Source organism: Brachyistius frenatus, unplaced genomic scaffold (assembly GCF_029030835.1).
Source record: "Brachyistius frenatus isolate BFR_SWC_R1_liver_20210118 unplaced genomic scaffold, ASM2903083v1 Contig_98, whole genome shotgun sequence".
Lineage (NCBI taxonomy): Eukaryota > Metazoa > Chordata > Actinopteri > Embiotocidae > Brachyistius > Brachyistius frenatus.
In genome coordinates, this window is record NW_027210697.1 from 829,690 (window position 1) to 857,534 (window position 27,845).

The following is a 27,845-nucleotide window of genomic DNA, read 5'->3' on the forward strand; positions in this document are numbered from 1 at the left end:
GGATTTCAAAAGAAGTCAATGGGACTAGATTGAAGAACACTCAGTGAAATGTCTCCATTAGATAAGTGGCTAGAGATGCATTTATTTATGATTTAATACCCGTGAAAACTTGCAGATGATAAGTGTGTTTAAAGGTCAAGAAGAAGCCAGAAGTATTTCGTGCTTTTACCGAAGTTTTCCTGAGACTTTTCTTTCCCTGTGTTTTGAGATTCTCATCCTTGCACCCCCCCCCCCCCCAAAAAAAAATATATATATAGCACACACACAACCCCGGTTTCCCTTGTAGTTCCGGCCTTCCTCTCACAGTAGGAGTATCGAGGTGCATGATGCATGCAGTGCATCTGTAGACCCTCCAGTAGAGCTTGCTGTATATGGGTTGTGTCACAGTGACATCAAAGACATCAGGCTGAGAGCAGAGGATGCTGCGGCTGCAGTGAAGCGCAGCATCCCCAGCCTTTTTCTTGTTGCTCACACCTTTATCAGCAGCACAGCAGGCGTACTGATGAGGACAGCGGCGTAGTAATGGCATGCAGCTCTCCTCCCCCTTTGGCTGCTGCGTGGACATGGGTAATACTTAAAGTCAAATCATGCAAATCATCCCCGGCTGTCCCCGTGCTGCCGTTTTTGTTTATTCATAAACACCGTCAATATTAAGTATGCATTGAGGAGGGTTAAAATAAACAGAAGAAAAAAAAGTATGTCATTGTAGCTCATTGCGCTTAAATGAATTCAGCAAACACAAATTTATTTGGCATTCAATTAGAAAGAAGACGGCAAATAAACATTTATTGAACGTTCTCGCTTAATTGATTTTCACACCTGTGGAAAACACCTCAACACCCCGAAGACAATAAATAAATGCTATCAAAATGTAAATATTGCACATCATTTTTCCCTCACACTTATTCCCAGTAATGGCACTGTCAGCACCCATCTGTGTTTATCATGCTAGCTGACTTGCCTCGTGGCCTTAAGTGCTCGACACAGACGTTACTCTCCCAGGTGTTTCCGTAAACTTGTGAAAGCTTTATCTTTCTCTGACTTCGAAAAAAAGTTTTCTCATCTTTGATGCGTCTCAGGTTGTGAGATTCTAGGCCTTTCGCCAACGCTGCTATCCGAGGCGAGTTACCACGAGCAGCAGCAGTAAAGTAAACCTATATTGCTCCGTCACCAACACGACAAGCATGTCAAGTGTGAGGAGAACAAGCTCGGAGGTGAAAAGAAAAGTCGTGAAATAGAAGAGTGAGGACAAGAAATAAAATAAGAACGAGATAGAAGTGCAGAAAAGATATTTTGTAACAAGTTGAGCGGAAGGAGAGGAGGGGATACATTATAGAAAACACCTCGCTGCAGTCAAGCAATTAGATGGTTTTTATATATCGAGTTCAAGACACGGATTTGGACAGTAGAGAGACTAAAAAAAAAAATTCTTTCAACTCGATTCCTTTCTTTCTGCAGTCGATGATTGGCAGTGTGTATTTCAACCCGTGGAGACATTTCCTTTACATCTTAACTACCTGGAAACATTTGTATTCATTTTGTCCTTAAATGACCTCATATATTTACAAAAAAAAACTGGATTGCGGTGAAACTTTAGGGGAAGGGTAAGTGAATTATCATGAATTCATGTATTACTTCATGCATTAATACCTCTTGAATCATCAGGAAGTTAAAAGTCTTTCGTTCCTGATCTCATGCATGAATAACACATTAATAAAAGCATTACCTAATGGGAGTACATCATCAATGATTGTGATTTATTTATGGGATTAAATAAGGCATTTAACTTCCTCTGGAGGCACTTACTGTACTTGGAGTTATACATATTCATATTGGACAGTCCACACAATTGTCTATCCACTCAATCTGTAATTTCATGTAGCTTCAAGGTTAATAGAAATGTTTACTTTCATTAACTAATAAGAGATGGGAAATCATAAAAACAAAACTTTTTTTTTTCCAAATATATAAAGTGAATGACATTCCCAGACATGCTATAGCTTCTTATCTTGTATAGAGTCAACAATGGTGCAGAAGCCCCAAGATGCACTGGGGTGAGTGATCCCAAATGCAGGAATGATGGCAAGTCTGAAAGTCAAATTGACAAAAAAAATGATGGTAGAATATTGTATTGTATACTGTATGCTATAGTACAAATTTTTACTTTGTAAAACAGGACAATACATTATGCACTAAAATATAAACTAAAAATTGTACTAATAGCTATTTATCAACAGTTTAAATAACCTAATAACCCCACGGTCTGTTGTACAATAGCTTCATTTAAGAGTCACAGTCAGGAGACTTGAAGAGAACTACATGTTGCATTCATGCAAAGAAAGAAAAACTGATTAAAGACTTGAGTAAGTCAAAACACCATATTTTTTTTACCAGTTGATCACATTAGCATCTAGATCCCATACATTACTAAACTCATGAACACACACACACACACACACACACACACACACACACACACACACACACACACACACACACACACACACACACACACACACACACACACACACACACACACACACAGCAGCCCTGCGATACACTAATACTTATCAAATCACTCATCTAAAACAACTGGGCGAGATAAGGGCGGGGAGATGGATTTCATTGATTCCCTGGGGGAAACAGATCAGCACCAACCTGGTCATGATGACAATTACATGTTAATTGTATTACACCCACACTTTGCCTTTCCATTTAACCAAATGTAATTACAATAAGGGAGTTGCTGATTTAATTTCACGGATGGCGTACTGTCACCGAGGCTTCCTCATCATTGCAGTTGGAGGCAGGCGGGCCTGGCCTGTGCTCAGGGGAGACCTACAGTTGAATCAGCATTTCAGAGCCACCCGACCATGGTCTTGTTTAGTTTGAAATGGGTGCCCTGCTCCGAAATGTCCCCGAATGGTGGACAACGCAAGTAGCTAATGTTCTCATGCATGATTTAGTGAGTGATTAGATTTCACAAAACACATTCTGCCAGACCCATCTTCACGCCAGTGTTTGTCCCGTTACCTCCATTTAGAGGAGGCAAAGCTCCATCGTTCCGCTGTAGCCTTTCCAGGGCCCCATGTGTGAATATCAGTGGCTTCCAGTGACATTTCTGTGTGCTGTATTAGAGTCTTATCAAAGTGTTTACCATTAACAATGCCTTGTTAACAATGTCAGGTGTTCTCTGAACCCTTTGCACCTGGATCACCTCCATAAATTCTTGCAGCCCGTGGTTGGTTGTTGATTTTAAAAAAAAGTTAAACTGGAGCTCATTGTACTTGAGCAGGATGTTAAATCTGCTCTGGTAGTCAAGCTCTACATGATACAATATGGCAGCCAAGCCTGATAAGACACATTTCCAGTAAACAGCATTTGTCATTTTGTGAGTGCATGTGTTGTAGTTATGAAGCCTTGAAATAGAAAGTAAGAATTACCCCACGGTGGTTCTTCGCCTGGAGCTCCGGGCCCATTAATAACCTGGTGTGCCGCTGCATCTTTTATGCCGCTCCAAGTGGCCCTACTGTTTCTGAAGGGTCTTCGTGAAATAGCCAGAAGCATTGCCTAATTAATGGGCCTTCTCACTGCAGAATTAATTGCTTTCTACCATGCAGTCCCAGCCCTTTCAGACAGGGTTAAGGCTGCAGACTTTGATGGCCCTCACAAGAAGAACAAGAGGCCGTCAAATCATGAGAGATTGTTGCAAAGAGGTTGGAGACAGAATCAGAATGAATGAGGGCAAAGAGAGGGAGATGTTGAGGGCGCGTGGGAGTGTGTGTTTGTATGTGTGTGTGGCAGGGAGGAAAGGTTGTTTGGGAGAGGGTGTGTGTGTCTGTGTAAAAGGATGATTGAGACAAGCAATCAGTCCCACTGCAGGGAACAGAGGGCAGCATGGGGCTGTTGCCTGCGGTTACACTGCTAAGTGTGCCGGGCTCTCGCTTTTTTTTTTTTTTTTTTTCCCCCCTCGTACGTGGATCAATAGATGAGTAGAGTGCGGCTTGGAGGTTCTGGCACACACTCCGACACGCCTTCTTAATCCACTGTGTGATAACCTATGCCATGCCGATGTATACCGCACGGGAGACAAGCAAAGGGGGAGAATACAAAAAGCCAGCCAGCTGCACGGGGGACTGCGAAGGGTTTACTTTCATTAGCCTGGGGATTCAGATGGCTCGGTTGCTATGGTGACTGATATCTTTGCATCTGTTCAAATAACAATAGCTATACCTAGCTGCCATCTTTTTTTTATTTTGTGCCGTTAACGTATGTCGACTCGATAAAAGAAGGAAAAGGATTTCTTTTGAAAAAAAAAAAAAACGTATTCAAACATTCAAGTAAAGACTTTCAGCTTGGAAAAAAAAAAAAAAAAAAAATAACAGGGCGTTCATTGGAAGGATTTTCTTTTAGCCCTAAAATTAATCTGTCAGACAGCAAAGATTATCTCTCTATTTCTCTGTGCTCAAACATGGGAAATGTTTATGATGAGTAAATATTATCACGGATTTAATTAACAGATCCCACGCTCGCATTGATCCATGGGAAATATCAATTGCACTGGTGTATTTAATTAGTCTATATCTTTGCCCTTTGTGTCACCGGGGTTGATAGAGCGCCATGCTCTGCAAATTAATCTTCATCAGCAAAAGACTTGAAACAAAAGCATGATTGGAATGAAGAAGCTGAGAAACTAAATCTCCCCACTTAATATTCCAACCCAGCACCTTTTACAAATTACGTTGTTATACATACTGCAGTTATTGTACAATAGCTCGGATTGGGCACAGCGGATTGAGCTGACCTTAACCTTTAGCTTGAGGAACCTCATCATTCATATAGATTGCCTTTAATTACCACTGCAGCTGAATAAACATACGACATGCCGGTGGAACTCGCTATGATTTTAAAACGGAGTGAAACCGTTTGCATTTTATTTTGTTACTGTTATTGACAGCAAATATTTGTAAAAATACAATATCCCACTTTTTTAATTTTTTTATTTTCAGGCCTTTAAGACATTTACCTACAAAATTTGTAGCATTTTTTTCTGTGAAATAACTTCAGCGGAGTTCATAGATGGTGGTGATTTAATTGTAGTTTCATGACTACTACCTCGCAGAGTGTCATCAGTCCTTCACGCAGTGCATTAATGCAGCAGCTGTAGATCTAAAATAGATTTTAATACTCTGTCTTATTAGGCACTGAAAATAGAAGTTATATATGGATGCGTTTCCATTTCTAAGAGTGGGCGCGGAGCTCTGTAATTGACTCTGTTGTGGTTTACCCTGCGGTGTTAAAAGGAACCCCATGCACAACCAGGTGGAAGCCTGACCTGTAAAAGAGAACAACGGGCCACCTGCAGCTACTGAACTCAGCTAATAATAATAAAACTATTACATCCAAGTGTTTCTACTCAATGTGTGCCTCAACATGCATATCTGTGCAGTTAGCATCCTCACCTGAACCTCTGATCTGTCGAAGGTATCGTGTCAGTTAAGACCTAGTATTTTAGACCTGTTGCTAAATGGACTCAAACTCTGCTTTGTAAGAGTTTGAAGAGTTGAAGAGTGAAACAAAGTGGAAAATACATCATCCGCTTGCTCTGGGCTCCCACTTTACTTTGACTTTGGCATACATAAGCAGTTCTTTTCCCAATTTTTCAGCACGAGTATTGACAACATTTTTTCGGGAATTGTCGATGGGGGGGGGGGGACATGCTGAGCTATACTTGTGTGTGTGTGTGTGTGTTTTTTCTCCAAACTTTGTTTCTGCAGTGGCACAGAGGGGCTCTGGAATCACCTTGCTCCTCGGTGTGAGGCAGCTTAGCAACGGAGTCCATTTAGCTGGTAGCTAATTAAAGAAAAGAAACGATCCGGAGTGATAATCCTTGTCAGCTAGTTTTCATGGAGGGTTCGCAGCAGGGGGGGGCTGCAACTCCCTATGTTGTTCGCTGGCCAAAACCAGCTTGGTAACTAACTTAAAGAAGCTGGAAAACTCCACAGTTTGAGGACAGACTTAAACAGGATGAAGACTCCCTCTGACGCTGCAACAGTAGCTATCACTGACTTCCAGCGCCTGCGACAGAGGTGCTAAGAGACGGTCTGCCTGGCGTCTGTCAGTGCTTCTGGTTATACGTGCTTCTGTTTATACGAATGGGGGCATTTTCTGTGGTAAGACATCAAAACGAGTACTATGAAACATAACCACGCGTATTTCTACACCGAAAAAGGTCTCATCGTTTGCAATTGGTTTCACAGTCTTCTGTAAATGTGGAATCCCTATTCCAAACCCCTACATTTTCTAATTGACCACAAACAAGCAACATTTCTTTGTATGATAGCAATGTCACTTTTTGATTTTTATTCGGACTATTATTAGTGGCTCTGCTGCAGTTTGCTGCCTTTGTTGATGCTTTTTTCTGCAGTTTGAATCTAATTGGTATACATTAGACAATATAACATGTTGCATGGTTCAGGCCCCGACTTGTAATTGCGATTAGAAGGCTTACACTTGTTTGTAAGTCCTATTTATGGTAAACTCAACATGATGGAAATCTAGTACGAGGCACAAATCACAGTGTGCTGTACCCCGGAAAACACAAAACAAACACAATTAGCATATGAAATATGTGTTGAATTGCCTGCAGTTATTTTAGTACACTATTCAAGTTAGAGTGATTCATGTAGAATATATTTTTTGTGATCTTAAGGAAAAGATGAGCTCGCACACTTGACAAAATAACGAATATCAAGTTATTTCTACGATCATTTCAAGTCTAACGACTTTAAAAAGTTTGGCTTTTTTAGTTTAGCAAATTACTGTAAAGTGATGTGCCAACAGATAAAGTAATTCCTCTGATGCAGAGGAGGAATGTGATGTGGAAACGGTCCCTGATTGTTATGTTTTCTTGTGTTTAGAGGTCCAACTGATGCAAATAAATTCACAAATGAAAGTTGTTATCGTGTGTGTAGTCGTGTGTATGAACGTGTATGTGTGAAACTGTGTTGAGTTAGTGGCCTGCGCGTCCCTATTTGATGCCGTTTTCAATTTAGGTTTGTGCTTATCATCTGTTCACTGTTATTCATCTTCATTACGACATGGCAAAGACTGAAGGTTAAGGCCAATTTGTGTTCTTTCGCTACCACTCTCTCTCCCTGTCCTTTCGTGTCTATTCCAGTCTGTTTTAGTCTCCCTCTTTCTGTCTCTTCATTTTTTACTGACTGACAAAGTGAGTAAAAGAAGCAGTTGTACCCAGGTGGAACATTATTTATGCTAATCTAATAATTAGCTGAAGAAAGTTGATAATTACTCTGGAGTAAAGGAAACCACTGGACTTGCTGCCCCACCTGCAGCAAGCTGCCCCCAATTAAAGTCTTTTAATAAGTGACCTCATACCTCTGTATTCTGGCAGTGGCTTGCTGCGGGAAAGTCAGCGCACAGGCCAATCACCCAAAAAATGAATTATTAAAGAACACTCTGCAACTCTAGATGACTGTATATATACATTTCGGAATGATTTAAAACCCATCTACCCCATTCTTCACAGTAACCTTGTTCAAAGCAGGACTGTTTTAGTCACAATGTCGTGCCAGAGATGAAGTAGTTAAAATGATAAACCTACTTAAATTGTGCAGTATATGTTTTTGACAGAAAATACTTTAATAAAAACATGAATTGTCAAAGTGCAAGTAAACATTATATTAAAACTTAAAGAGCATTTGACATAAATAACATGTTCTTTATTTTTTGTATTTCAGGAAAGCAGGGGTTGAAAAAAGTGACATGAAATCTGTACATTACAACATGATATACACGTATTGCAATGTATATATGTTTTGATTTTAAAGTAGTGTAGCCATGCAGGTAATTTCTGTTTCATTTGCAGATGTTTTCAGATACAGTTGCTTCAGAAAGTATTGACTCATTTTGCACACTTTATTGGGCTCTAAATTTGATTTTAATTGACTAAAATTTGAATTTTTTTTTCTACCAATTTGCACTTAATTATCCATAAATTGAAAACAATTTTAGAATTTTTTTGCAAATTTATTAAAAGTTATGAATTCTCTCATTTACAAAAGTATTCAAACTCCAAATTGAATTCAGATGCACCCTGTTTCTTAAATAGTCCTTAGAACGGGGTCTAAAAATTGACTGGAGTCCAACTGTGGCAAACTACAAACTGGACATAGTTAGAAAAAGCACACACCTGTGTATGGTAGATCCCACAGTTCACACTGCATGTCAGAACAAAAGCAATTCCACAAAGGAGGTCTCTGTAGACCTCCACCATGAAACTGGGGCATAAAACTTCTCTTTGAGTGTTTTATACCGGAGCATAGTGACCTCAATAATTGTGAAAAAAAACAACCACCAAGACTGCAAGAGTTGGCCATCCAGCCAAACCAATCTGTTACGGTGTTGTGGTGAGACAGAAGCCACTTACAGTAAAAGACATATGACAGCCCACTTGAAGCTTGTCAAACTACATTTAAAGGGATGTAAGACTAAAACAAAAAGAAAAAATGATTCTCCTGTCTGATGAAACCAAAGCTTGTAGGGCAGGCCTCAGACACCAGGCTTTGCTCATCTAGCTACTACCATTCCTACAGTGAAGCATGGTGGTGGTAGCATCATCCTTCAGGGGGGCTTCTGGGCAGCAGGGGCAGGGAGCTGAAGGAAGGATGAATTCAGCCTAATACAGAGAGGTCCTCGAAGAAAAGCTCCTCCAGAGTGCATTTAACCTGAAACTGGAGCAACAGTTCACCTGTTAGCATGTCAGTGAGCAAAGAAATGCAGTAATGACAACAACGGCGTGGCCTCAGAACAAGTCTCTGATTGTCCTTGAGTGGCCCAACAAAATCCCAGACTTAAACTCAACAGAACATCTGTTGGACAAACTGAAGATGGTAGTTTGCAGATAGCTTCCATCTAATCTGACAAATCTTGATTTGATGTGTTGCGAAAAAAGGGAAAAACTGCCCAATTACAGCTAAGCAGAGCCTGTTGAGTCTAACCCATGCAGAGTGGCAGTTGTAATGGCTGCTAAAGGGCGGCTACAAAGGGTTGATGTAAGGATTTGAATACATTTGTAAATGCAAAATTTCTGTTTTTTATATTCTTATTAACTTGCCAAAATTCCTGGAAACACATTTTCACTTTGACATTTAAGTTACAACACAAGTATGTGCACAACCAGCAAAGAGGCCTGAATTCTTTCTGAAGCGACAGTGTTTACTGTTAGGAACACAATGGAGATGAATGAAACTCTGTGGGGCACAGAAGAATGAAAAAAGAAATATAAAATATCCACCAGCAAAGAAACATAAGAGGGAAGTTATTGAAAGATATGAAAAGACAGAATACACTTATCAAGTGCTGTTTATTCCACTCCCTGATCATTCTTGTAGCTTCTTTCTTTGTATAAACATCTTTTGTCTTTCATTCAGCTCTAGTAAAGCTTTTAAGGATTTTACTCTACTGAGGATCATTTTGTTTGCAGGCTGTGCAGGCGTGTTGTTTCCATTTGTTTTTCAAAGTTCAAAGGTTAATGTGCACATCTTTGAACATAAAGTAATATATTGCCAGTGAAAGGATAAACAGTCCATACTTCTGTCAAACAAACTCTGCAATCAACTTTTAAAACTACTGCAAATGGCTGTGATGCACCTGTGCTCCTGCCAAGGAGGTTAAACTTCAAGTAAAATATAGCTTATGCCAAAGTAACTTATGCAAACCAACCAGGAAGGAAATATCAGCAAGCTGTTAAATTTCATGCACAATTTAGCCTCTATAAATTGAAATTGATGATAACACAATTACATAATGGGAGTACTTTGGCAGATTTGCCCAGCGACTTGTCAGAGGTGCACCTGTTGTACGGCTCAGAGTGACGAGCACAGAGAGACGCGTGCACGAGGTAAATCCATTACTATAACTCAAATCCAGGAGTTGCATTTTTCCTGCTGGGCCCGACTCTCACTGTTGATTAAGTGCAAGTTTAATCACTGCTGAGGCCCTGTGGTGGCAGTACCTGGCCTCGCCTACTACAACAGGGAATAAGCCTCCGGCTGATTATAACATTCGCATGGTAATAGCAGCATATTACATCTCTGAGGTTGTTGAAATGTCTGATTATTTTGCGGGCTTTGGCGTAGTTTGAAAGAGAGGTTGCAGCTCGGCTGAACAGTGAGGGTGAGGCGCATGCTGACAATAACTAACACCATGCAAGTTGGTAAACTAAACGTTAAGTTGATATGACCTCAGTAAGATGGAAAAGAAAAGGATCTCCTTGTTTTCTCTTTCAGGAGAGGAGAATTCCCCCGGCTGGCTGTGTGGAGAAGACGAAGGAAAAACAATAGCACCGTTTTGGTATCCGCTGCTTGCCTGTCACATGTCTGTGTTTGCTACGAAGTCACCGGAGAGAAAGGTAAATCTAGCGCCACTATTACAAGGTACAAACAAATTCTTTAATGAAAGTTTCAAAGATCCAAATCAGAGGACTTAAGCTGCAGAATGAACATATTCTTGAAGAAATTCCTTTATTTGCATGTCTTTCGTGTTAATAAAACCACTGAAATCCTTTTCATGCCTCCAAGACAGCGATAGCCATCGCTGAAAGCAATATGTCTTCTGTTTGTACGTCCGTCCCGTTCTCATAACATTATACAGCGAATCAAATGCTAAAATATGCAAAAAATGTTGAAACTAACAAAAGAAAAGTTGAAATAAGTTTAACAAAAAGCAATCTTGCTCATTTACTTGTCAGAATTGTTAAATACATTTAAAGGGGTAGCTATAAGAATGGTATATATTTAATAACACTGTCTGGTTGTGGAAATGAATGACTACTTTACCGTATAACCCCAGTTAATGGAGGAAATGCAAAACCAAATGAAAAACTTTGAATGCAAATAAGCCAAAGATAAGAAAATAATATTATATGAAAGTGTGTCTCTGTGTGGCCAAGCACTTGGCATACTGGATGAAAGAATTCTACTTTTTTAATGTTGTCATTGTCTCAGTATAATTTAATTGAAAGTGCAAGAGTAATACTAATGCTATTACTAAAAATAACTGATGAATTGTTTGACAATAAACAGTGGAGCAAACAACATTTTCAGCTGGATCGTTTCAAACTTTGAAATCACTGCCTCTGTCTGAGGGTGCCAGTTGCACATTTTGGCTTTGGATGTGTCCAATGTCTCTAAACTGGCAGTGTTTATATTCAGGAAGCAAAGCACCTCCCTTTGGATCAGTCTAACAAAGCAATTTGACTCTTCACTGACTCATCCTCTGAAGTAACCATTGGTCCGTGGTGCAGGCAGAATCTTTGCTGTAGTAAAGATTTTGTCAAAAGAGATCATGGTGCCGTTTTACAAATTTCTGTCGCATTGAATGCAATCAAAGCCCTACTTGTGTTGACATTGCAGACAGGAATCCACTGTCTCAGTGATGATCTCACTCCAAAATACATAGACTGTTGAAATTACAAGGTGACACGGGAGCATCCTTTCAGGTTGCCGGCTGAGGAAATCCGATCAATACAAGCTGTTAAGACCGAGAAGCCTTCAATAGATCAAATGGTCAGCTCAGGTGAGAGATAGACTTAAAGGGTTTTAGAAGTCAGTGGAAATGGTATGAAATCAATTTGCTAAGAGCTGAAAGATGATATTTCCGACCACATTTTCCATAACCATAATGTGGTTATGGGTCCTACTGAGCAAGTTGGGTGGTGTTGGAGGGGTGGGGGACCAAATTACCATGTCCACCGGGGGAGGATGTTATAAAGTGATCATGCAATTATCTTAATGGCTGTGGGACACCCAAGCATAAATCAATGTTCCAGCATTTGATTAAGGCCTATATGCCAGCCTTTAGTCTGCTCGCCACGTGAACCAGAGGAAGAAGGTGAGGTGAAACAGGAGCTGCAAGCTCTGACGTGGCAAAGATGGAATTTCCCAAATGATCTTGACGTCGTTACGAATTATTCTGCCAAAGTGTGTTACACCTGGCCGGAAGCCGAGCAAGTCAATTCATATGTTTTGAGCCAGAGGGACCCTGCCTTCTTTGACGATCTGCTCGGATTCGGCTCCTCTCGCACAAACCAATGAAGCCCCTGAACGTGCCAGTGAAGGCCATGTCAGCCATGTCAGCCATGTCAGTCACAACTGTGGTTTACCATGGAAGTTTTTAATGTTTTAATTTCTGAGAAAAATGAGCAAAAATGCAGAAGGTAGAAACATGTCTGCTGACATTGCTGTGTTTGCAAGGATCATCTTCATGCATGTGCATATGGTGATGTTTCGCTACAGCTGTTTGACTGCACACTGTTACTTTGCAGTTTTATGCATCTCAATGCTGGCCTAGGTCTCAGAAAGCTGAAGAGGTAGACAGGAGTACTTTTTTCCCCCATTTTTTTTTTTTTTTTTTGACTAAAGAGAAGGTAGCATTAAATGGAGTGACTTTAAGTCTTTCATGCAGAGCAGACTGTGATTAGGGGCTTAACTCAGCAGCAACCCCCTTTCTCCCTCTCTGTGTCTCCATCTTCGCTTCAGCCGCTGCCTCTGGGACACACACGCGTCTCTGTGCCAAAGCTCTGCAGCTCTTTCTCCAGCTCTTGCAGCTTCTCTTGGCAGTCTGAGTTACAGTGAGTAGAAAAGGATGAAGAAAAGGATGCGAGAAAAAAAAAGAAAAAGAAATCCCAGATTAAAAGAGATGTGGCCGAAGGGGCCGAAGCCATTTCCTACAAAAAAATAAAGTTCTAAAGCAGCGTAGCATGAACAACACGCACAGGTCACGTAAGGGAGCCCGATCCATTGCTGGCTGCTTGCAGCTCTGTGCACCCGTGGTCCACTCGGTGGGAGCTGGAGAGGGCTACTCGTTAGGCACCGGAGATAAACCTTATCACAAGTCTGCTGAGTGAGAACAGCGGGGGTGGACTGACTCCTCTCAATTTATCTCTTTCATTCTCTCCCTCTCTCCATCACACACACACACACACACACACACACACACACACACACACACACACACACACACACACACACACACACACACACACACACACACACACACACACACACACACACACACACACACACACGGAGAATCAGGCGCTATCTTGGTTAATAGACTGACCACATTCTGATGGTCCTTGTTGTTTAAAGAGTCAGTGCACGCTCTGTTTTGCTGCCCTCTCTGCCATTCTGAAAGATGAAGCGAGCAGGTTTGGCAGTTGGCCCAAAGGGAGGGTGTGAGGTGGTTGGGTTAAGGGATTAATGGGAGATACTATAGCAGAAAGGGTAAGAGCTGAACCAGACTTCTATACCGGCGAACTAGCTGTTAAACGGAACTATTAATATGGTTTTCTGCAGCAGAACGCACTTTGATGCGTGATGCTAGTTTTTAACAGGACGGACGCTTTTGAATATTGCAGATAAACACGTTGATTATCAGCTCAGAATTTGACCTAGTTTTTAACTGTAATGTTATACAGGCATTTTATATGGATATTATGTGGCCTTGTTCCTAAGTGCATTAATATTAATGTTCTGCCAAAATGAACCAGCTCTGAAACACATTTATTCATGAGATAAACCACCATTTTGATGTTTGATTAAACACTTAAAATCAAGGAAAAGTGCCACAATTCAGCTACTTCCTTTTAAAAACAAAAACTTGAATATGTTTATTTGTATCATGCATATTTAATATTTTTGGGTTTTACCCTTAAGGTTGGACAAAATGAGCCATTTGAAGATAACAAATGAGACAACGTGGTCAAAGGTGACATGGTCATTATTCATTTTTTTAATACTTTTGACCCAATGATTAATGATTGATGATTGTTGCAGCCCTAAAATTAAATAGTCGCTCCGTCTTGGAATGATATTTACATATTGATAATTGAAATCTTAATTGAGTCCTCCTATTTTTTTTATACATGGATTGTAATTATATTTCAATCAGTGCATACTTTAATCTGATTGAACAAATACAAATAATTGTATTGCCGCAGACAAGAGGAGGAATATAAAAGATGAGTCTTTGTCAATTCGACCCGATTGTGATGTCATCATATTCAAGTGGGGTGAGGCGGTAGGGCAGTAAACCCCCAGGTCGAGGTACTAATGGTGGTGGCGTTGATTGGATGAAGAGAATACTGTGAGATGAAGAGTGGATTCTGATGAGCTCGACCGGAGCACCGGACATACAGACCGGAGGTCAATTGGGGGGAGGAGGGTCGCAGCAAATCAAACTGAAATGACAGCTGACAGAAAAAGAAGAGAGGAGACGAAGATCCCGTACCAAGCGAATTAGCTGATTGTGACGAAATCTGATTGGCTCCCTGAAAACACCCATAGTCGGCAGATTAGAAGAGGCAGGGATATAAAGAGCAGTAGAGAAGTGTGAATGAATGAGGTATGAAGATGGTGTTCCTGATTGAACGTACACAAAGCTTCCTTTGTTTTCAGTTAGTACCTACAAGCAGCAACCAGCAGCGGCGTCACCCATTGGTTTGTGAACGGTCGTAATGAAGCCTCGAGTGCGGATTTTGGCCGGCGCCCTCTTGCTCGTTCAGAGTGGTTTGGAGCCTGAAGTGACCATATTGGGGTGAGCTGGGGGAGCGAGTGATGGATCTGACTCAATCTGATTGGAAGCCTGTCAATTAACCAGACACGTCCCCCAAAACACGGCTTTTTGATTCATTATAGGATTATTTTTAGATGGATTGTCAGAAAACGCATCAGAAGGAGTGACTTTAGCTAGTAAGACCGAGATAACTCGTGGAGAATTTTTATTGACTGAGAATTTTATGAGACTAGTTGAACGGGAGTCTTTGGAGCCAGCCTCTAGTGGCCAATCGGTGGTATTGCAGTTTAAGGCACTTCCGCATAGGCCCCATTTTTCAAACCCGGAAGACTTTTCCACTTTTATATACAGTCTATGGTACCTACACAAATTATACTGTACAACATACAATTTAGTTCAATTAAGTTTTATTTTAAGTGTAAAATCAACGTGTAACATGGTCTCAAAACACTTTAGACTCACAAAACAACACGCAGCAAGGAAACAAAATAACACAAACCACATTAAAAACATCAACGTTTTAACCTGGGCCTATAGCAGCGTGACTAAAACATGGTTCAGGGTCTCATGTGCCAGCCCCAACTATAAGTAAACATCCACTGTTCTTCTTTTGACTGCGTGAGTCAAATATTTGCCAAGCAGTCAATGTTAGTTCAAAGCCAGAGGAACAATAATAGATGTTTTTATGAAACACAATCATCTGACAGCTCAGCAAGATGTTAAAAACTGGCATTCGATGGCGTTACGTGGCGCTTTTGGAAGCGACTGGCTTAGATTAAATACCTGTCTCTATCTGGGAAACATAATTTCTGGTGCTCAGTATTCCTGTGTGATAGCTTATTCAGCAAAGCCCTGAAGAAGATCAATGTTTGCCTTCCTGTCCCGATCCAAACATTCTCATCGACGTCCGCGTGCATTCTATGTATGCGGGGTTTCACGGCGAGTGGACAGGAGTCCCTCGGCCACATAATGATTCACAAACGCCTCATATCTCCTCCAGTAGGAAAGCACCTCTTCCTCAGTGACTCTAAAGGGCTTCTTAAAGATCCAACGCTACAAAGACTTTCAAAATAGTAAAGGGACATGTTTCCAGACTCCGTTTATGAGGCATTAGGCTAGGACAGGGCCGGGGATGGCTGCTATGCCAGAGCTCTTATAATACCTTGGGGGATTTCATCATGTATGCTTTGAAGTGTGGAATGACAAACTGGAAAAGGGTTTGGGCTGCATCAGGGTTAGCTTTCTTTCTCTTTTTCTGAGAGGATTAGCGTCTGTGTCTCAGCTCAGAAAACGGCAAAGCCTGCTCACATCTCACCCTTAATATGCTCCACTAGTTTACATAGAAGACACATATTATCATTACTATTTCTTTAACAACTCACTTGTTTTAGTTTTAGTTTTTAAACGGGTCGTTATTTAGCCTTGAAATCTATTAATGGAGTTGTAGGTCGTTCCTGTCTTTGCCATCTGTGCAAATCACGCCGCACCGGGTCACTCGGGTCTCTGCTTGTTTACCGGATTGGCTGGTGCTTTTGGGGCATGTTGTGCATGTCCCTCTTACTCTCTGTGCCATCCATCTTCCCCGCTGATGGAATGATAAGAGAGCAGCACTGCACATTCATCCGGCCACATGAAAGTAACTGCAAATACAGAAAATGAGCTTGTTGAGTGGCATCCGTGGCAGCAGCAAACCCACTGTGCTCACGGCTGCATTTACTGCATTGTCTGGGGAATGACTGATTTACGAACATGATGACTCTTAGCTCTTACAGCCAAGATGAATGAAAGAGTTCGATGTGAAGGCTGTGTGTGTGTGTGTGTGTGTGTGTGTGGTGTGTGTGTGTGTGTGTGTGTGTGTAGCACACCGCAGATGAGACGCTATGTTATGAAATATGGATTAAAAAGGAGAAGGACGGTGTGAAAAGGTGGCCTTTCCTTGAGCAACGTCTTTCTGATGATTTATTTCCCCTTCTCCCTCAAAACTTTTTTTTTTTTTTTTTGGTATTAATTTTTTTTAAGGTAAAGTCATCAACTTGACACCTTATGTAATGCCTTTCCCTCTGTTTTTCTTGAAGATTTGTTTGCTCCCTTTCAGAGCAGCAGACATCAGCCACATCTCTGATTTGTTGGGAATAGATGCCACGGCATAGATTTAAAGCTTCTTCTAACCACATGTCCACCCGTCTTCCCTTCTAACTCTGCAGTAATATCCTCCTGGTAAACAGAAAAACACAAACAGCAGGATGCGCAAATGCTTGAGACTGTTTCAAGAGAGCGCCGCGTTTTTTTCTCAGACCTGATCCTCATCCAGATCAGCTGTCTTTTTCACTGTATTACAATTTTTTTTTGACAACTTCAAGTGTGCAGGATTTTTCTATGACTATCAAGGTCAAATTAATGATGATGATTCATTTTCAGTGTGCTCTGCTCTGTTTGCCTGTTTTCGCTTCATTATCGTTCCCACAAATGATGCTCGAACATGCTACCATTCACAACACATCAGCCTCTTAATTGAGGGGCCTTGTTAAAAATATGTTTTTCACTTTTCGACTTGGAAAGCAATGAGGGTTTATGAGCACAACATGAGTTACTGTATGATTTTTTGTTTTTGCATTGCTTGGTTTGAATTTGAGGAGAGTTGCAGGAGATGCTCACCACCCTGATGTTTTTCAGGGCATGAAGCAAAACCAAGCGGCAACCAACAGTGACGTCGCCTATTGGTTTGTCAAACTGCCGTTATGAAGCCTCGAGTTCGCCATCTTGCGAGTTTCGAGTGTTTTGAAGCCAGAAGTAACGATATTTGGGGGGGCTCTATGGAGCCGGAAGCATTTTGGAGCTGGCCTCTAGTGGCACTCGGTGGTATTGCAGCTTAATGCATTGTTTAGGCTACATGCACTTTTATTTGCAGTCAATGAGTAAAACCTAATGTGCCATCTATGTTCAAAATAAAAAGCTACTGTCTTCTGTATTAAATGCATAGATGCCAGCACATTCTTCTGTTCTGTGAAACTGTTCTGTTGGTCCAGAGGTGTGTTTGCAATGAATCTCAGTACTTCATATCTCCTGATCAATTTTAATTTAAAGGAAAAAAATAACTTGCTCCTGTTTAGTCCTAAATTTTGGAGCCTCCGAGAGACACTTATCACTGCTCTCTCCACAAAAACCACTGCAGCTCATCCCCTGAGCTCAAAGGGGCGGTCGAGCTTTTGGCATGCAGACTATGAGAAAGTAGGAGGAAGTGTCAATCTAATTTCTCCGTGTGAGGCTGGATCACAGCAGACCTGTCGCTGGAGCTGATACGACTCGGCCCTTCTGGTCACTGTAGCTCGCCTCAACAAAACCCCAACTCCAGACACACCAAACTTGTCACTGTCAGTAACACGGGGGTGGTGGTGGTGGCAGGGAGGGGGGGGGGGAAAGGGAGGTCGGAGTGACAGCACACAGCAGTCTCGGACTGCTTAACGTTCCCGATCAAAAAAAAAAAGACCTCTCTCCGAGGTCAGGGCAAGAGTCAAACTTTGGCATTTGCGAAGAACAACTCTGAGGGAGTTGTGACAGTTTCCAACATCTTGGCTAATGTAGCAAGTGTGCACAGAGGTCAGTCTTCGTTTGGACTCGGCCATCGCTTAGCTTTGGTATCAGCAGCGGAGTTTATCAAACTCAAGTCACGGTTCGGTGGTATTCTCAAGAATGGAGCTGCAACTGCCTGCTGTGTGCCTGCTTTTGTTCAACAGCAAAGACAAAAAAAATATAGGCAGAAATAGAGATGTGGTGGGTGGCACTCCTGGCGTACATCTTGACTGACTTGTGCAAAGTTACCGACTTTAACAGGAGGTGAGATGCGATTTTCATAAATTTCACAAGTATCTGGAAAAAAAGAAGAAACTCGAGACTCTATACTGATACAGAGTTTAAAGCCTCCAGGACATTTGTTCAGATTATAATTCTTATAACAGATGATACCGACTTGGTATTCTTCCATTTTTACTTTAAAATTATTATTTTTTTATGGTAGATCCGATTTTATTGACGACATGAGACCTGGAGAGGACTCGTATTCTGAACAGCTGCCAGGCTCACCAGCAGCACCGTCTTATCTCCCTGCCACTTATTGGACAGCACAGCAACACAGGTTGTGCTGCCAGACTAGGCAGCAAAGTTGCTTGTGTGTGTGTGTGTGTGTGTGTGTGTGTGTGTGTTTGTGTGTTTGTATGTGTGTGCGCGAGGCATTGAAATGAATAGAGGTGTATTGAAATAAATAGTGCAAATACCCAAGAGGCTGTGTTAGCACCCGTATGTTAGTTTAATCATGTCATTATTACGTCCTGTGTGCCAACGCTTTTAATTAATTGACTAAACAGCTGGATCAGGGATTGTGAAAAGGATTTGTAATTTTTTAATTTGTGTTGTAATGATGGGATCATGGAGGGTTTGCAACTGCTGAGTCTGCCTGTCACAGTTTAGGTTCATTTATATGCATTTACTGGATGTAAGTTCAGTTTTCTTTTTATTATTTACAAAATATTTACACGTTAGTTACAGACTTTGTGCTGTTAAGACTGTATGGACACTTTCCACCCTAAACGGCCGCCATCTTGGCTACGTAGAGAAAGGGGCGGGGCCACCGACGTAAAGGATTTTCAAATTAAGTCTGAGGAAGCTTGCAGCTGTTCCTGAACACCACACTAAAATGTTTCTTTTGCACTACTGCTGCCGGACAGAAGAATCACTGTGTTTATTGAGCGTGTTAAACAGAGGGCACAAAAACACGTTGATTTTCAGGGTAAAATAATTAAAGCTGCAGATATTTTGGCGGGTGATGTGTTCACATGCTGAGGTCATTTCAAAAATTCCTGCGCTACACAGGTAAGCGTCCGAACATGTAAGAGCACTATTTGTTAGTGCACTAAGGGAAGTATGTCATTTTAAACACAGCAGTGGCTTCGTCCCTTTATTACTCTCCTTGCCAACAGAGGGCAGTGCAGTGCCTGTGTCGACGTGAAGAGGGGTTGCAACCCCCCCCCCCCCCCCCCCCCCGACAGCGAGGTCATTTGCAGAGGGCCTGATCTGTTGCTGTGACAGTTAACATACTAATTACAGGGAATCACAGACACTCTAGCAATGCCTCAGAGTAGAGTTCTCCCTCCTCTGGCCCTGGGTTTTTGCACACTGTGTACTTGTCAAGATAGCATGCAGGAACAAATTATGTACCCAGAAGGGAAATCCTGCAGATCTGCTAAATGTGCTAATTTGGTCACATTCTCGCTCCGTGATTATACGTCAGTGCAGAGAGGACGATAGGCAAAAAAAAAAAAAAAAAAAAACTGCATCAATTCAAAAGGAACAGGGAAGAAAGCCGTCTCTCCCTCTTTGATTTCCTATTGTGCCGAACCAGTCCTCTCTGTTGCAATGATATCGTCTCTCCTTATTCTCTGCTCCGCTAATTAGTCTTCCTGCTACTTGCTTTCAAGGCATACACGACTCCCAGTATAAAGGCTGCTTAATTTATTGTTGTTGGCCAGTCTTAGAGGATTAAAGGACAGGTTGTATTTACCTTCTGCTCTCTTTTTTAAAGTCGGGGCAACTCTTTCCATTCAGCTTTCAAGCTTTTTCGAAAATGTGTTCACTCAGCTTAATTGCTGCATGCTGAAACTGATGTCAATTTAATCTTTTTCAATTCTGTTATGAAAAAAGAGCACAAAAAAAAAATATCTCTTGGGCTGATCCATCCAAGACTTTAGAAAATACATTTGTTTTCAAATGTCCAAGTAAAGAATTGATAATATAGGCCTAACGTGGTGGTGCCTGAACAAGCAGATTAGTGTTTGTGAAACACTTGTGATTTGTTTTTTGTCTCATGTGAAGCCAAACTGGCTGCCATAGAATTAGGATCCAAGGATTGTGAAGGGGCAGATTGGGAGGTGCTCCTTGATGTGCAAAGCTTTCTTGGCAAATGTATCCTCGCCACACCACCAAATGGCTCGGACGGAGTTGGCACCAGAACTCCCTTTGTTCTGCATTCCATGCCATCTGATATGAGGATTATAGAAAAGCCTTGTCCACTCTTGTGCCCGGGGTTTCATCCCGGACCCCCTGTCGACAAACAGTTGTGTCAGTTTCTGTCTTTGAGGTGCGCAGAGATTGCTCATCCAAAGCTAGTCTGGGCCCCACTGCGGATGTTTCCTGTCTTTGGCAAAAATGGAAAGGAAGATGGAGGAAGTGATTGACTACACAGAGAAGTTCTGGCCCGTAGTCCTCTTTTGAACCCATTAATGCAGGGGCAGTACACTGCTTTCATCCAGAGTTGGAACTGCCATGGCCGCGGGAGTCAGCGGTGTGTGTGTGTGTGTGTGTGTGTGTGTGTGTGTGTGTGTGTGTGTGTGTGTGTGTGTGTGTGTGTGTGTGTGTGTGTGTGTGTGTGTGTGTGTGTGTGTGTGTGTGTGTGTGTGTGTGTGTGTGTGTGTGTGTGTGTGTGCGTGTGAGTGAGTGTGAGAACAGGGGGCATGGCGACACAGCGAATTTGCATCACATTTGTTGGGCGTGTTGCAATCGTTCAGCTAGGAGCGGTGAAGGACACGAGGAAGAAAATCTCAGTCCAGTCATGAATATGAGTTTGTAATGTCCTACCAATGTCAGGCTGTGGCTCTGAGCAGCAATATGCAAAACAACTCTCCAACTTCATTCCACTTATTGCTGATAGGATCTGTGGCATAGCCAGGGGAGACAGAGAACCGTTACTGTACAGACAGCGCTTATTAAATTGAGGGAAAGGTCCTGAGCCGGTTTTTAATAACAAGCTGATAACCACATGATTTTTACTGCGAGTCTCTAAAGCACCTGAAACAGAACTATCAAGAGTTAAAAATCAGGCCGTGTACTCAACCCTCTCGTGCAGATGGTTTAATCTTATTGTCTTCAAATGACTTTGAATATTCTGAGTGTAACGCAGGCCTGCAAGCACAGCAGGTGGTTGGCCCTTTGATCTCTGCTTGTAGATGCCGGTGGAATTTAAATCACAGGGTGACATCTAGCTCATAAAATCATAACATGAACAGCGAGCTTCAGCTTTGATCATGTTGTCCTTTTGCATTAGATTCATTATAGAGTATGATGTATTGGAAAATAGATAATGAGCAAACAACATTTTGCTGTTTAGTTGTTGTGTCATGGGGGTGTGCGTGTCCACACAAACCTGTGTGATGTTCAGGTTTATGCGGCATACTGTGAATATGTGCCGTGTTACTTAAACTGTATGAGGTTCCTTTGAGTGCCGCTTCAGTGTTTTTTTTTTCTTCTCTATTCTTTCTCAAAAACTGCTGTTACTACAATTTTGAAAACGTAATATTGATTCAAAACTTGCTAGTCATGACAAAATATGAAATGTCTCTGGGAATATGATCATCAGTGGAACAGTTAAACCCTGATGAAGAAAGGGAAAGGTACTTTGAATATTTCTGCAAAGTAAAGTCGCAGCTTAGGATCCGGTTACCCAGCGACTCGTATGTGGGGAATAATGAACGAGTGAATGAGTCAATACACTTTGTAACCTTTGAGGATCTTCATAAAAACATTTATGATACTTTGACCATTTTGCCATCTGATGACCAGCAAAATTAGGTTGTGGAAAAAATTGGAACATGCCTGAATGCCTGAAACATAATGAATTCATGAAAAATAATTGTATCTACATGCGCCATGTGTTCACACTCAGCATGCGAACACTTGACCCACAGGGCTGAGCCCTGGATACACGGACCATGCTATTAATGTTCTTTTTACTTGGTTATGTAGTTTAGAGCCCATCTAATATCGGATTTTTGTGGTCGAAACCAATACAAGTATGTGGAAGTTCCGAAAGAGAATTTTCACAGGCGGTTTGTTGTAAAAAAAACATGATTGAAATAATTTATTTCATTTGTGTATTCAATTAAAAGTCATATCATATTAAACAATGTTATCGCACATCGTATACTTTCCATTACTTTTAATACAGGTTGTTTTTTTTGTTTTGTTTTTTTTTACTTCATTTTCCTATTTTCTTACCTCTTTAGAAAAGAAAGAAAGATCCCACTTTGTCCTTTTTTTGTCTCCAGCCCGAATGCACAACACTGATCCAGAATATTAGCAGTTTAAAGGGAGTTTTTGTGGAAGGTCAGAAATCAATTACTCAACAAGGAAAAGCCTCAGAGCAGGTTTTAGTGCGCGGTGGATTTAGAGAGCATCGTCTGCAGCAGACATACTTGTCAGATCTACAAAAGCTATTATGACACAAAAGGTCAAATTACTATTGTTAACAAAACTCAGCATCCTTTTATATTTTAGCGATGACAGCACGTCTCTTGCCTTCTTCGGCTCGTCTTCTTGATAACCTGAGCAGAAACTTTGCAACATTCCTCATGTTAGCAGCTTGTTTAGTGTGCGTTACCTGTAGCCGGGCTCAGGATGTAAGTATTTTCCAGTTGACTGGCGATTCGCTCTGCGGCCGTCCTGTATGTAGCCTCAGGCGGCGGGGTTGCAGTGAGGAGGGAGCACCAGCACCAGTCAATTACCAGTTAATAAACAGTGGAAGTTTTCTATTAGTGCTTGTTAGTGCGTGTAAAAGATTGTTGGTATGTGGAATTGAGGGGAAGGCACTGTGACTATGGAGTTAGAAAAAAAAGCACCGGCATATTTTCTTTCCCCTGCCTGAGTCTAATATACAGCAACCGGTTCTCTGTAGACACGCCATATATAGAGCTAATATTTAATTTTCAGTAGGCTATACACTGCGGTGTATAGTATTTGCAAGCACCTTTCTTTTTTTATTCTCCTCCTTTTGAACGCTCCAGGAATGTGTGGTCAGGAGTTTCACGCAAGGCAATATTTCACGACTGAGAATAAAGCACTCTTTCCAATAAAGCAAATATATTACATAAGCATGGTGGAGGCCAAACAATGCCGTGCTGGCTGCAGCGTGTCAAGTCATTGATAACATTATCGTGAAAATGATGCATCAACCCTTTTTTTGGGGGGGTGGGGGAGGGGGGGGTGTATGTCTGGTAGTTGTCCCAAATCTCTTGTGTGGTAAAGCACCCCTATGTATCTGAAAGCAGATTTCACAGTCCTTCTACGGAGGAATATCATTGTAAGGAAAAACCAGTGCACCTGAGAAGCCTTGGGAAGTGAAACAACCTTAATTGGATTTGCGGAAGTCATCCTTACCAAAGGGACACCACTGTGACAGCCTGACAGCCAAAAGCATGAATCATTAAAACCCTCGCCTGTCATACTAGACCACTACCAATATATGCTGCTTGTAGTTGTTGACAAACTGAGCCGAGAGCCGTGTGTAACTAGGCTAAAAATGTTCACAGTAAATTAGACAATTACAATAAATGGTCCCGTTCATTCTGTCCTGCAGGGATGAAATGTAATTACACATATTTTGAATTCATCCTCTAGAAAAAACAATTGATGCTCCTGAGCTAACCGTTGCCACCTGGAGCCAGCATATGGGCCGGCGCCCTCTTGGGTTAACGGGTGGGGCGGACTCTCTGTCGACCATTGGGTCATTGGTAACCAGCAGCTGGGAGGCCGCCCTCTCATCACAACAACAAATCTCGCTTTAATTAGCTCACCTGCCCATTTCCTCCCTTTTTTCCCCCCCTCCCCACGTTCCCCGAAGTCCTCCATCAAACCTCCCCTCGGCTGACTTACAGGCTCACCTTCCTCTCTCATTCCAGCCGGCGCTCGGGGGAATAGCCTCGGCTTCACACCTACGGCTCGGCAGACTGTCTGTGCTATAAACGAGACTGACAATAGACTCGGAGAAAGCTTAGATCTCATTGATTTTTAAATGGGGCCTCACTGATACTGTATTAGCATCGGGATTGCCAGTGATATGGTCACTGCTGAAGGCCCACATTTCTTTTGTACCTGTCGATATAATTTGCACATTCACAGGTGGAAATGATCTTACAGGCTTTGTTGTTTTGCTCACTCGTGCTCTTTTCCATTGGCTGTTTAAAGAAGTTCAATAAGTGGACCGCTGGTTTACTGTATTGATCAAAGTCACTGTCTGCATTTTAATGGGGGCAGAATCCATCCTGGCTTTGGTATCCTCGTGTAATTTAAGCCCTGTGAGCCATTTTCATACAAAACGTGGCTTCACATAACAGTCGAAGGGTTTTATTCCAAATTGATAATATGTAAAATGCGTCTCATGCTAATTACTGCAAGATTGTATGGATTTAAATAATTGGAAAAAAAAAAGTGCTGTTTAACATCTCTAAGCCCAATAGGGTGTCAATGGCAAATAGCTAATTACTTGCAAAATATTCTGAAATGAGATTTCCTCTTTGGGCACACAATCATTGTGAGTAGGCGTTGCATTTTTCAAATGGTGGATATCTCATTAAGGAACAAGCCTCTTCATTTACACATCAGCTCTTTATCTGAATGATCCCAGAGCAAATCCCTGCCTTTGAATACCTTATGAAGTCGTGATGGGACTGCTCTGATAGCCCGGATAGATCCCACTGGTGTTGCCAGACTGACTCTGCGGTGCGCTCACACATAAAGCAATCTAGGCCCCGGGAAGATTGGCCTACGATGCTCTGCCAGTCTCAGGTGACTGATAAAATCCAGCTACCACCGAACTACCGGCGCCGTCCGCTATAGTGCTCCGGTCGCTCCGGTGCCTCCGGTTCGCCTCCACTCTCTTTGTCTTAAACCACGGGAGTCCTCCATATGGACACCTATTATGGCTGCTGCTTAATTACCTATCAAAAAAACATTTTACAGCACTTGACAGAGGGTTAGCAGAAGGGGAGAGGGAAAAAGAGCCGGCATATAAAAAAAATAAAATAAAAATAAAATAAAAAAGCGTGAACGACGGGAAAGAGAACTGAGAAAGTGGGAGTGAGATTGACAGAGAGCATGGCGTCGTCTGTGGAGGGAATTTGAATAGATTGAGACGGTCACAGCAGGAGAGGAGGAGTAGCATTGCAGTGCAGATGAGAAGAACTACAGGTCTGGCCGGTATCCTTTTTCTTTTTTTGCTTCGTGTTTACAAACGCAACAAAAAAAACAAAAAAAGGGAGGAGGGTCTCGGCCAGGGGTGGCTATAAATCTCCTGTGATTGATGCCGGCCGCCATGGAGGACGACAGTTAAAGACGCCTTGTCCACTCTCATTCCCCTCCTCAAACCCACCGACTCACGCCGCTCTCGCCCCCGTCGACTCGACAAAACACAATTAGCTGTTCCGTCTGTCAGATAACACACTCTTAGCAGTCATACACCAAAGTAGTAATCATTCCCCGGCAGATGGACTCCCTGGTTAGAAACGCGAGGGGTTTTGATGCATCAGCTGCACGCTCCATAATGTAAATGTCAACCTCAATCACTCCACTTCAGGCAAACAAATCTGCTATATGTCGAAGGAATATTGATTTATTTTGCCTTTCGGTAAGATGTCAGCGTTTTGTTATTGATCATGAATAATCAGAGAACTGCTTCAATGGAGCACTTCACTGTTTTGGACCCTTGTGTATTCCCAGGTTTGACCAATTTTCCCTTCTAACGGTAAAATGCCCCACAGCAGCTAGAGTGTTCCCTCGAGTCCTTTAGTGAAAAATCTCTGCATCTGAGAGTTTCAGAATGATTGTGGTTCAGAAATTGTCTACCTCAACCATAACAAACTGAATTTTGATGCATTTTAAAATAAGAAAGAAAAGAAACACCTTTTGTGCCAATGCATTTCCTCATATTTAAAAAAAAATAATAAATTTGTGGTTTAAAGTTTTTGAAACAAAATGTTTAAAACTTTTCTGAACCAATGAATCGCAATACATGGAAGGTATAAATTGATTAGAAGTGAACAGACAGCACAGTGACTAAAATAATCAAACTGAAAAGTTGTATTAAAACAAAAAACAAAACAAAAAAAAATCCACTGAAAGAAGAATTGTGTATAGAAAGCTAAAATATGACCAGAATTTTAATGTTGGCCCCCGACAATAACTGAAAGATCAAGCATTGTTTTTGGTGTTGGTCTTTTGATCTATCCCTTGACAGTAAAAAGCACACTAATATTTAACACCCACAGGTTCTTAATTGGGACATTAATAGGACATTGTGCGCAGAAAGTCTGTCATTTGCCTTTATTATCCTTCCTTTGATTTCAGCTCGTAAGTGAGTGTTCAAACAAATTAAATAAATTCATGGGAAGCTTCCACAATTAGGCTTGTTGGATAGTCTGTGAAAATATGCAAATACGTAAGAACGAAAGAAAATCGTGTGAGCAGCCAATGTATTTGAATGTATTTCTAAGGCTGCGCCCTGAAGGTCAAAAAGTGGAATCATCGGTGGGAAACTCCACGTTTGTCGGAGTCTTTGAGTCTGTTTCCACCTCGCATCAACGTGAGATCGGATCACAAGAGGCCAGCTTTGAACCGTCTGTCCCCACCTGGCAGTTCATGCGTCTCCACATGTGTCCTAAGCGACCGCTGTATATGCAAATCAACACGTAGGCTACGTCACAAAAAAATATACCAATAAATAAGCACAAGAACAGGAACCTTAACGTCAGAACCCCAATGATTCAAGTCAGATTGATTCATTGTTCCAGCGCGTCTACGTTGCTGCAGGTCTAATGTGTGTCGGAAATTACACGAAATGAACTAAAAGGAAAAAACGAAACCCAGAAGAAGATTTGGTGAAACAAGCCTCATGTAGCAGCTCGTGTTTTAAATCACAAAAAGTACTGCGGTAGAGTTCAGCTGCGTTCGGCACAGTAACACAGGACCGTTTTTTCTTTTAACAAAAAAATATAAAAGAGGATCAAACAGAGATCTTTACATGAAAGTTTGAATGGAGAAAAGACAAAATCCCAAACTAATGAACCTGCCGTAACGTGAAGGAAACACGGCGGAACAAACACGAGCTGCATATCTTTTTATTCCTTGTGCAGAGGACGTTAGCACAGTAGGCGGTCTTTGATGTGGCCCTGGACGGATTGAGGACGCATCGCATTTCCACTCCAAAGAGAATGTGGCCTCAAGCGTCCGAGACCACATGTGGCCACTTGTGATCCAATCACGTCAGATGAAAGGTGGAAACGGGGTTGAACAGCCCGTCGCTGGGTGGGGACCGGTTTCCAAACACACCCCGCTGTCAAGTCCATCAGTTCCTAGCAAGTCGCCACGAGAGCATCGCGTCGGTAGAGGTGGGCGGGGTCACAGGTCCATCGGATTGGGAATGGCGCCCA

General features: G+C 41.9%; 1 protein-coding gene across 3 annotated transcripts in view; it reads left to right on the top strand.

The window, feature by feature from the left end:
* arhgef10la (Rho guanine nucleotide exchange factor (GEF) 10-like a) overlaps positions 1–27,845 on the top strand; it is a 103,338-nt gene that overhangs the window by 53,374 nt on the left and 22,119 nt on the right. For all 3 annotated transcript variants that reach the window (XM_069711285.1, XM_069711287.1, XM_069711286.1), the window contains one exon: positions 10,311–10,432. In XM_069711285.1, the coding sequence (XP_069567386.1) occupies positions 10,311–10,432 (122 nt within the window). The remainder of the gene's footprint in view (positions 1–10,310; positions 10,433–27,845) is intronic.